Source organism: Crinia signifera, chromosome 12, assembly GCF_055691185.1.
Source record: "Crinia signifera chromosome 12, ASM5569118v1, whole genome shotgun sequence".
Taxonomy (NCBI): domain Eukaryota; kingdom Metazoa; phylum Chordata; class Amphibia; order Anura; family Myobatrachidae; genus Crinia; species Crinia signifera.
Window position 1 is genome coordinate 3,362,321 of NC_139228.1, and position 12,718 is coordinate 3,375,038.

General features: G+C 46.8%; 1 protein-coding gene across 1 annotated transcript; it reads right to left on the reverse strand.

The window, feature by feature from the left end:
- Positions 1-2,094: 2,094 nt before the first annotated feature.
- On the reverse strand, positions 2,095-5,984 carry RXFP4 (relaxin family peptide/INSL5 receptor 4). Its single transcript, XM_083166437.1, has one exon. The coding sequence runs from the start codon at positions 5,183-5,185 to the stop codon at positions 3,980-3,982; it is 1,206 nt and encodes a 401-aa protein (XP_083022563.1). The 5' UTR covers positions 5,186-5,984; the 3' UTR covers positions 2,095-3,979.
- Between the last annotated feature and the right edge of the window lie 6,734 nt (positions 5,985-12,718).

Consider the following 12,718-nt stretch of genomic DNA (forward strand, 5'->3'; position numbering starts at 1 on the left):
ACTATACACTACCGTACACTATACACTACCATACACTATACACTACCATATACTATACACTACCATACACTATACACTACCGTACACTATACACTACCATACACTATACACTACCATACACTATACACTACCATACACTATACACTACCGTACACTATACACTACCGTACACTATACACTACCATACACTATACACTACCATATACTATACACTACCATACACTATACACTACCGTACACTATACACTACCATACACTACCATATACTATACATTACCATACACTATACACTACCGTACACTATACACTACCATACACTATACACTACCATACACTACCATATACTATACACTACCATACACTATACACTACCGTACACTATACACTACCATACACTACCATATACTATACATTACCATACACTATACACTACCGTACACTATACACTACCATACACTATACACTACCATACACTACCATACACTATACACTACCGTACACTATACACTACCATACACTATACACTACCATACACTATACACTACCATACACTACCATATACTATACATTACCATACACTATACACTACCGTACACTATACACTACCATACACTATACACTACCATACACTATACACTACCATACACTATACATTACCATACACTATACACTACCGTACACTATACACTACCATACACTATACACTATACATTACCATACACTATACACTACCATACACTATACACTACCATACACTACCGTACACTATACACTACCATACACTATACACTACCATACACTACCATATACTATACACTACCATACACTATACACTACCGTACACTATACACTACCATACACTATACACTACCATACACTATACACTACCATACACTACCATATACTATACATTACCATACACTATACACTACCGTACACTATACACTACCATACACTATACACTACCATACACTATACACTACCGTACACTATACACTACCATACACTATACACTACCATACACTATACATTACCATACACTATACACTACCATATACTATACACTACCATACACTATACACTACCGTACACTATACACTACCGTACACTATACACTACCATACACTATACACTACCATACACTATACACTACCGTACACTATACACTACCATACACTATACACTACCATACACTATACATTACCATACACTATACACTACCATACACTATACACTACCATACACTATACACTACCATACACTATACACTACCGTACACTATACACTACCATACACTATACACTACCATACACTACCATATACTATACACTACCATACACTATACACTACCGTACACTATACACTACCATATACTATACATTACCATACACTATACACTACCGTACACTATACACTACCGTACACTATACACTACCATACACTATACACTACCATACACTACCATATACTATACACTACCATACACTATACACTACCATACACTACCATATACTATACATTACCATACACTATACACTACCGTACACTATACACTACCATACACTATACACTACCGTACACTATACACTACCATACACTATTTGTAGTGCACCCTGGGACTTGTAGTGCCACAATAGTTTGTACACCATCAGCTGCGCTTATAAGAGTTGCCCTATTGGGGAGCTCTTGGTCTTGCCCGTACCATCCATCAATGGGAAGCGGGCAGTACCCTCTGCCCCCTGGCAAATTGCAGGCAAGTTACCCTGGTTCTGTACAGATGGTGCATATGCTGGCAGGGGAGACATGTATCTTCCAGCACATACATTGTGGCAAGGGGGGTTATTCTGGTTCACTCTTTATGACAAATTCCTTCTTAGTTGGACAGAACCATGTGCACTGCGGGGGGGGGGGGGGGGGGGGAGTGAGATCTATATTGCAGTGTAAAAATAAAGCAGCCAGCATTTACCCTGCACAGAAACAAAGTAACTCACCCAACTCTCTGCACAAGTAACATCTGCCCCACCTGCAGTGCACATGGCTCTGTCCATCTAAGAAGGATTTTGTCAGAAAGAGTGAACCAAAATAACCCCCAATGTCCCTGTCACCAGTGTGCCCGGATTATAATCCCCCGGTGCCCGATACAGGAGGATAACACACATTTCTCACACATACAGGACAATAAAGAGAGGATGGTATTCAGTACAAGATTTCCTTTAATGTCCCCCACCTTGCCTGGGTTCTGGCGACATTGGACACGTGATATACAGTATATACATATTATACATGCACAGAGGTAACTAAGCACAACGCTGCGTCAGACCAGATCTGGGCCATGGCGGTGGTCTACGCTGGGCTGGCAGTGTGGTAACGCAGAGGTCTGCAGGAAAACGAGGCATCCTGCCGGCATCTGTGTTCCGAGTGCCGCTTCCAAAGACCCAGCATACTGTAGGTTTCCAGGAACGCTGGCCAGCTCCACCTACCCCCAGCCCCAACTCCGCCAGCCTGCGCCTTAGGGCAATCTCTCAGGAACCTTCTGCATATGTGCAACCATTACAGGTGTACGAAAACCTTCACGTTTGCATACAGCTCTGAATGAGGCCCAAAGGCAGGCAGACGGGTGTATTATAATGTAGACGCTTACAATGTTATTTCTGCAGTGTCACACACATTGGGGGACATTTAATAAGATGGGAATTCTATTTCCCGTGGGATGTTGCTATGGGTAACCAGAATCTACTTATTGATTTAGCACCTTAGAGGATAATAGACAGGATCTGATTGGAAGTTTCCTCTTCGGTGTCTCCCTCTCCCCTTCCCTTATTGCCTACATGCCTTGTTTTCAGGTTATCATAAATCAAGCTGTTTGGGCTGATTAAGCAAATCCTGAAAACTTGGACACACCACCAGAGAGACCCGTGTTATTGGGATCAATCGTTACATCAGAAGTGAGTCTGCTGCACAGACCTCAGATCAGACACATTGGGCTTGGGGTAGTCTGTGCCCATGGTGCCAGTCACAAAGATATCAAAGGGGCACCAAGCACCATCATACCCAATCTGTACTTCCCAAACTCCTTAACCCTTTGAGTGACAACGTTGCTGGGAGCGATGCTGGCATTTTAAGTGGATATTTTGAGGATCTCACAGCAACGGTGACACTGAAAGGGTTAATGTCTAATTTTCCCAATTCTCTGCTGTAAACCATTTTGACAGGCCGCTAATTGTCCAGTCATCAGGATCTACGACTGTCAAGCCAATCAAGAGAGTCATTGATCGGTAAGACAATCATAACTCATTGATCGGCAAGGCAATCGTTACTTCTGCCTCTTGGGGAAACGGGTTGGAACCGGCAGAATCTTCTCTGTACAACACCCATGTTCTTGCACCTATGGTTGACCAGTAACACATTATAATGTATTTTTCTTTTGTTTCTAACAGCACGAATAGTTGAACAAACCGGACGGTAACATAAAGACAATTTCACAACCTTACTTCTGTGCGAGACCTACTCGTGCTTCCCGAGTAATGGTGCATGTGTAATATACTCAGCAATCTATGAAAGTGTCTATTACGGGCGGCCGGACCTCAGCCCCAGTTCATTCTGGCCGCCTGGCTACAGTCTTTTGATCAATAACCTGCAATTTGTCTAAAAAACAAAGTATCTGCACGGTTGGGCTCGGCCAGACCCCAGCAACAGGCTGGGTTACATAACAAGGGCCACTCGATAAATCCATATTTACCAAGAACAATGAACTGTTGTGGATCATTAGGCAGATAGCTTGTATTGATATCCTTAAGTGCCTATTAATGCACAGCGATCGCAGACACACGTTGAAGCAGTAATAACAGAGACAAAAACAACAGAAAGAACTGAGGGCACTGACATTCGTCACGTAGACCGGCACACAGAACCCTCTCTTTTTGTCTGTACTGTATAGGAGTGCGGGCAAACACTGTGGTTTTTACATGTAGGCACTGTGTCAGTCTATGGACGTTTCCTGCCGCGTGGGCTCTGCGTCGTGCTGACCCTGATCCTTGATGGTCAGCTCTGGAACGATAGTTATGGTGGAGATCGAGGCTACGGGGTAATCCTTGCTCACCGTTTGGGGGAAGCTGGACTTTTGAAACAGGGGCATGGTGGTCTCCTGGTCCATGTTTGCACGTGTGCCTTTTCTGGTGGGCAAGTAGGAGACCGTCATGCTCGTTACTTGCCAGAACAAAGTCTTCAAAGCCTTGCGGAACTCTTTCCTCATGAGGCAGTAGATGACGGGATTCAGGCAGCTGTTACTGTGGGCAAGGCATACCGTGATGGGATACACAAAGGTATGGAAATAGTAATATGCATCGCTCCAATGCACCACTTCATACTTCATGAGGATCCCCCAGAAGATGCCAGCATGGTTGGGGAACCAGCAGATGAAGAAGACAATGATAACCAGCTGGATAGAGTTGGTGATCCTGCTTTGCCTGTGTTGGTTGTTGGCATTGACTTTATGCTGCCGCAGGAAGTTTAATAGCATAATGTAGGATGACGATATCACCACCAGAGGTATGACAAATGCAATGATGACCCTCTGGAGATGGTAGGTGGCCAGCCACTTCTTACCCGGAAACTTGAGGAGACAAAGCTCTTCCCCAAGGACTTTTTCTGTGCTGGCAAAAATGGCAGTTGGGATTGTGGCCACCACGGACAAAAGCCAGAGGGCAAAGCTGATCCATTTGGCCACGGTAGTGGAGACCCTGCAGCGAAGGCTCATTGCCGAGGCCACTGACCAGTATCTGGTCACCGCCATGGCAGTCAGGAGGAAAACATTGTTGTAGACATTCAGGAGGGTCATAGTCAGGATAATCTTGCACATGAGATGACCAAAGGGCCAGCTGAAGTCCAAGATGGCATCCACAGCCCAAAATGGCAGGGTGATGGCAAACTGGAAGTCGCTGAGGGCCAGGCAGAAGACAAAGATGTCTATGGCCGTGAGACCGGCCACTTTCTTAGCCCTGATGAGGTACATGACAAAGAAGTTGCCCAGCAGCCCCACTGCGCAGACCAAGAAGTAGACGGTGGCAATGATAATTCGGAAACTCACCAGTCCATAGGTTGGTATGATGGCATCATCGTCCACGCTGATGTCCTGCGAATCATCTGATTCATTGACAACCATCAGAGAGGAGAAGTTAAGATCCATCTTTCCCAGGTGTCTCCCAGAGGTAGCCAGTCAACAGGTGGGCAAAAGGAGACACAAGCTGTAAGACATGGCAGTTTCTTAGCTGCTGTGGTGCTATAGGGACAAAACACGTCTTCTTCTCAAGAGGACACCTAGATGCAGCCTAATCTTCTGAAGCCCAGGTGGTCCTCAGCTGTCATCTCCACTGGGCTGCTGAAAGGTCATCCTTGCGGTTGCGTCTCTGTGCTCCATGGCTGCTTTCTGAGTGTGTTGCAGAGTTCTGTCAGCCTCACCCTGTTCCTGGAATCACGCTTTACAGGACTGTCTTCAGCAGCAGCAGTGTGGTAGTCCCAGCGCCTTGTCTGTCCACAAGTGGTGGGGGCTGTTCTGCAGAGGAGGCACGGCTTCAGCACTTCACGTGCTCATATGAAACTAGTTTATGTCTCATGGAGAGCAAACAGAGCTCAATGCACAGACGTGGGGCCAGGACAACAGGTTGATCAAACACAACTGGATAAAATGAAATTATTTTATGGACGTTGTTGTAAAGCTCTGCAATAAGGTGCAGTGCAACGGCCGCGTTCTGCAGAGCTGCGTTGCGCCATCGTTGCCTACCCTCCTGCATTCCGCCGGACACTCCCTGAAATAGTAGTAATCTCCCTGACTCCCTGCAAAGTCTAGCAATCTCCCTGATTTCACCTGACCCACATTATGCAGCGGTTCAGAGATGTATACATGAATAATCAGTGCGATTTCCCTGCATTGGTTACAAGGCACATTGATCCCTATGGCTACATGCATATTAAATAAGGTTCCTTGTGGCCACAACACAGGAACAATCCCTGACACCTGTCAGTCTCTGTTCTAGAACAAGTACAGTATAATAGGTCTTCCTAATTGCTTTGGGGCTCATCTGCATTTGGATGTAAATCATTGTATGACGCGTCTCTCAGATGTAGCCGTACACTTCCGTACTTCTAGGTGCATATCTCCCAACTGTCCTGCTTATCGCGGGAATGTCCCGGGTTTTTTGGGATGCTCCCGCGTCCCTCCCGGAGCCGGCAGTGTCCCGCGGGGGCATTTGGGAGTCTCCCCCCTGTCACAAATGAATAGGTGCTGTGCGCATGAACACATCGACTATTCCTGTAGCAAGAGGGGCTGGGGGCATGGCCAGCAGCTAACGGAGCTGCTGGGCATACCCCCACAGCACCGAAAATGGGCCACGAGTATAGGCTGCAGAATATATCCCTATATACCTGCCAGGGGGTAGATGGGACAGAGCGATGTTCTGCAGGTCACTAGAGAGGTCAGTAATATAATAATCTGCAGGATATATCACTATGTACCTGTCAGGGGGTAGATGAGACAGAGCGATGTTCTGCAGGTCACTAGCGAGGTCAGTAATATAATAATCTGCAGGATATATCACTATGTACCTGTCAGGGGGTAGATGGGACAGAGCGATGTTCTGCAGATCACTAGGTAGGTCAGTAATGTAATAATCTGCAGGATATATCACTATGTACCTGTCAGGGGGTAGATGGGACAGAGCGATGTTCTGCAGGTCACTGGAGAGGTCAGTAATGTAATAATCTGCAGGATATATAACTATGTACCTGTCAGGGGGTAGATGGGACAGAGCGATGTTCTGCAGATCACTAGGGAGGTCAGTAATGTAATAGTCTGCAGGATATATCACTATGTACCTGTCAGGGGGTAGATGGGACAGAGCGATGTTCTGCAGGTCACTAGAGAGGTCAGTAATGGAATAATCTGCAGGATATATCACTATGTACCTGTCAGGGGTAGATGGGACAGAGCGATGTTCTGCAGGTCACTAGAGAGGTCAGTAATATAATAATCTGCAGGATATATCACTATGTACCTGTCAGGGGGTAGATGGGACAGAGCAATGTTCTGCAGGTCACTAGGGAGGTCAGTAATGTAATAATCTGCAGGATATATCACTATGTACCTGTCAGGGGGTAGATGGGACAGAGCGATGTTCTGCAGGTCACTAGAGAGGTCAGTAATGTCATAATCTGCAGGATATATCACTATGTACCTGTCAGGGGTAGATGGGACAGAGCGATGTTCTGCAGATCACTAGGGAGGTCAGTAATGTAATAATCTGCAGGAGATATCACTGTGTACCTGTCAGGGGGTAGATGGGACAGAGCGATGTTCTGCAGGTCACTAGGGAGGTCAGTAATGTAATAATCTGCAGGATATATCACTGTGTACCTGTCAGGGGGTAGATGGGACAGAGCGATGTTCTGCAGGTCACTAGGGAGGTCAGTAATGTAATAATCTGCAGGATATATCACTGTGTACCTGTCAGGGGGTAGATGGGACAGAGCGATGTTCTGCAGGTCACTAGGGAGGTCAGTAATGTAATAATCTGCAGGATATATCACTGTGTACCTGTCAGGGGGTAGATGGGACAGAGCGATGTTCTGCAGGTCACTAGGGAGGTCAGTAATGTAATAATCTGCAGGATCTATCACTATGTACCTGTCAGGGGGTAGATGGGACAGAGCGATGTTCTGCAGATCACTAGGGAGGTCAGTAATGTAATAATCTGCAAGATATATCACTATGTACCTGTCAGGGGGTAGATGGGACAGAGCGATGTTCTGCAGGTCACTAGGGAGGTCAGTAATGTAATAGTCTGCAGGATATATCACTATGTACCTGTCAGGGGGTAGATGGGACAGAGCGATGTTCTGCAGATCACTAGGGAGGTCAGTAATGTAATAATCTGCAGGATATATCACTATGTACCTGTCAGGGGATAGATGGGACAGAGCGATGTTCTGCAGGTCACTAGAGGTCAGTATGTAATAATCTGCAGGGTATATCACTATGTACCTGTCAGGGGGTAGATGGGACAGAGCGATGTTCTGCAGGTCACTAGGGAGGTCAGTAATGTAATAATCTGCAGGATATATCACCATGTACCTGTCAGGGGGTAGATGGGACAGAGCGATGTTCTGCAGGTCACTAGGGAGGTCAGTAATGTAATAATCTGCAGGATATATCATTATGTACCTGTCAGGGGGTAGATGAGACAGAGTGATGTTCTGCAGATCACTAGGGAGGTCAGTAATGTAATAATCTGCAGGATATATCACTATGTACCTGTCAGGGGGTAGATGGGACAGAGCGATGTTCTGCAGGTCACTAGAGAGGTCAGTAATGTAATAATCTGCAGGATATATCACTATGTGCCTGTCAGGGGGTAGATGGGACAGAGCGATGTTCTGCAGATCACTAGGGAGGTCAGTAATGTAATAATCTGCAGGATATATCACTATGTGCCTGTCAGGGGGTAGATGGGACAGAGCGATGTTCTGCAGGTCACTAGGGAGGTCAGTAATGTAATAATCTGCAGGATATATCACTATGTGCCTGTCAGGGGGTAGATGGGACAGAGCGATGTTCTGCAGATCACTAGGGAGGTCAGTAATGTAATAATCTGCATGATATATCACTAAGTACCTGTCAGGGGGTAGATGGGACAGAGCGATGTTCTGCAGGTCACTAGAGAGGTCAGTAATGTCATAATCTGCAGGATATATCACTATGTACCTGTCAGGGGTAGATGGGACAGAGCGATGTTCTGCAGATCACTAGGGAGGTCAGTAATGTAATAATCTGCAGGAGATATCACTGTGTACCTGTCAGGGGGTAGATGGGACAGAGCGATGTTCTGCAGGTCACTAGGGAGGTCAGTAATGTAATAATCTGCAGGATATATCACTGTGTACCTGTCAGGGGGTAGATGGGACAGAGCGATGTTCTGCAGGTCACTAGGGAGGTCAGTAATGTAATAATCTGCAGGATATATCACTGTGTACCTGTCAGGGGGTAGATGGGACAGAGCGATGTTCTGCAGGTCACTAGGGAGGTCAGTAATGTAATAATCTGCAGGATATATCACTGTGTACCTGTCAGGGGGTAGATGGGACAGAGCGATGTTCTGCAGGTCACTAGGGAGGTCAGTAATGTAATAATCTGCAGGATCTATCACTATGTACCTGTCAGGGGGTAGATGGGACAGAGCGATGGGTACTTGTTTCCTATCTGGGCGCCCAGGTTTTCTACGTACGGCACCGTACTGAAATCGGATCGCATCGCATCGTACACATACACGATATTGAACGATGCGATGCGATGCGATGCGATCCGATTTCCCATAGGAAACAATGTTAAATGGCTCAATTTAGCCAAATTATCATAGGAACAATAGTAAATGGGCCAAAAACACCCCTGAACATTGAAATGTCCCCCCAAAAGTAGTTGACGCCACCCCGCCATCAACGTGAACCCGAAGCGTGGCGAGCGCAGCGAGCCCGCGAGGGGCGGCGGTACGCGTCCTCCGACCTTTTCATGCCCTACTATCCACTAGGGCGTGGAGTGAGAATAGAATAGTGTGGCGAGCGCAGCGAGCCACCGAGCCCGAAGCGTGGCGAGCGCAGCGAGCCCCGCGAGGGGACGCGGATACCTTCACAGTTATACGCGTCCCCTCGCGGGCTTCCCAGGTGTCCATGGCGACGCGGACACCTGGGAAGCCCGCAAAGGGACGCGTTTACCTGTGAAGGTATCCGCGTCCCCTCGCGGGGCTCGCTGCGCTCGCCACGCTTCGGGCTCGGTGGCTCGCTGCGCTCGCCACACTATTCTATTCTCACTCCACGCCCTAGTGGATAGTAGGGCATGAAAAGGTCGGAGGACGCGTACCGCCGCCCCTCGCGGGCTCGCTGCGCTCGCCACGCTTCGGGTTCACGTTGATGGCGGGGTGGCGTCAACTACTTTTGGGGGGACATTTCAATGTTCAGGGGTGTTTTTGGCCCATTTACTATTGTTCCTATGATAATTTGGCTAAATTGAGCCATTTAACATTGTTTCCTATGGGAAATCGAATCGGATCGCATCGCATCGCATCGCATCGTTCAATATCGTGTATGTGTACGATGCGATGCGATCAGATTTCACTACGGAGAATAGCATGGTGCTCAATTTACTTAGTGGGCGCCCAGATAGGAAACAAGTACCGAGCGATGTTCTGCAGATCACTAGGGAGGTCAGTAATGTAATAATCTGCAAGATATATCACTATGTACCTGTCAGGGGGTAGATGGGACAGAGCGATGTTCTGCAGGTCACTAGGGAGGTCAGTAATGTAATAGTCTGCAGGATATATCACTATGTACCTGTCAGGGGGTAGATGGGACAGAGCGATGTTCTGCAGATCACTAGGGAGGTCAGTAATGTAATAATCTGCAGGATATATCACTATGTACCTGTCAGGGGATAGATGGGACAGAGCGATGTTCTGCAGGTCACTAGAGGTCAGTATGTAATAATCTGCAGGGTATATCACTATGTACCTGTCAGGGGGTAGATGGGACAGAGCGATGTTCTGCAGGTCACTAGGGAGGTCAGTAATGTAATAATCTGCAGGATATATCACCATGTACCTGTCAGGGGGTAGATGGGACAGAGCGATGTTCTGCAGGTCACTAGGGAGGTCAGTAATGTAATAATCTGCAGGATATATCATTATGTACCTGTCAGGGGGTAGATGAGACAGAGTGATGTTCTGCAGATCACTAGGGAGGTCAGTAATGTAATAATCTGCAGGATATATCACTATGTACCTGTCAGGGGGTAGATGGGACAGAGCGATGTTCTGCAGGTCACTAGAGAGGTCAGTAATGTAATAATCTGCAGGATATATCACTATGTGCCTGTCAGGGGGTAGATGGGACAGAGCGATGTTCTGCAGATCACTAGGGAGGTCAGTAATGTAATAATCTGCAGGATATATCACTATGTGCCTGTCAGGGGGTAGATGGGACAGAGCGATGTTCTGCAGGTCACTAGGGAGGTCAGTAATGTAATAATCTGCAGGATATATCACTATGTGCCTGTCAGGGGGTAGATGGGACAGAGCGATGTTCTGCAGATCACTAGGGAGGTCAGTAATGTAATAATCTGCATGATATATCACTAAGTACCTGTCAGGGGGTAGATGGGACAGAGCGATGTTCTGCAGGACACTAGAGAGGTCAGTAATGTAATAATCTGCAGGATATATCACTGTGTACCTGTCAGGGGGTAGATGGGACAGAGCGATGTTCTGCAGGTCACTAGAGAGGTCAGTGATGTAATAATCTGCAGGATATATCACTATGTACCTGTCAGGGGGTAGATGGGACAGAGCGATGTTCTGCAGGTCACTAGGGAGGTCAGTAATGTAATAATCTGCAGGATATATCACTATGTACCTGTCAGGGGGTAGATGGGACAGGGCGATGTTCTGCAGGTCACTAGAGGGGTCAGTAATGTAATAATCTGCAGGATATATCACTATGTGCCTGTCAGGGGGTAGATGGGACAGAGCGATGTTCTGCAGATCACTAGGGAGGTCAGTAATGTAATAATCTGCAGGATATATCACTATGTACCTGTCAGGGGGTAGATGGGACAGAGCGATGTTCTGCAGGTCACTAGGGAGGTCAGTAATGTAATAATCTGCAGGATATATCACTATGTGCCTGTCAGGGGGTAGATGGGACAGAGCGATGTTCTGCAGATCACTGGAGAAGTCAGTAATGTAATAATCTGCAGGATATATCACTATGTACCTGTCAGGGGGTAGATGGGACAGAGCGATGTTCTGTAGGACACTAGAGAGGTCAGTAATGTCATAATCTGCAGGATATATCACTATGTACCTGTCAGGGGGTAGATGGGACAGAGCGATGTTCTGCAGATCACTAGGAAGGTCAGTAATGTAGAACATCGCTCTGTCCCATCTACCCCCTGACAGGCACATAGTGATATATCCTGCAGATTATTACATTACTGACCTCCCTAGTGACCTGCAGAACATCGCTCTGTCCCATCTACCCCCTGACAGGTACATAGTGATATATCCTGCAGATTATTACATTACTGACCTCCCTAGTGATCTGCAGAACATCGCTCTGTCCCATCTACCCCCTGACAGGCACATAGTGATATATCCTGCAGATTATTACATTACTGACCTCTAGTGACCTGCAGAACATTGCTCTGTCTCATCTACCCCCTGACAGGTACATAGTGATATATCCTGCAGATTATTACATTACTGACCTCCCTAGTGATCTGCAGAACATCGCTGTGTCCCACCTACCCCCTGACAGGTACATAGTGATATATCCTGCAGATTATTACATTACGGACCTCCCTAGTGACCTGCAGAACATCGCTCTGTCCCATCTACCCCCTGACAGGTACATAGTGATATATCCTGCAGATTATGACATTACTGACCTCTCTAGTGTCCTACAGAACATCGCTCTGTCCCATCTACCCCCTGACAGGTACATAGTGATATATCCTGCAGATTATTACATTACTGACCTCCCTAGTGACCTGCAGAACATCGCTCTGTCCCATCTACCCCCTGACAGGTACATAGTGATATATCCTGCAGACTATTACATTACTGACCTCTCTAGTGACCTGCAGAACATCGCTCTGTCCCATCTACCCCCTGACAGG

Bases quoted from the DNA above. Each gene is read 5' to 3' on its own strand.
- RXFP4 (XM_083166437.1), bottom strand. From the start codon at position 5,185: ATGGATCTTAACTTCTCCTCTCTGATGGTTGTCAATGAATCAGATGAT.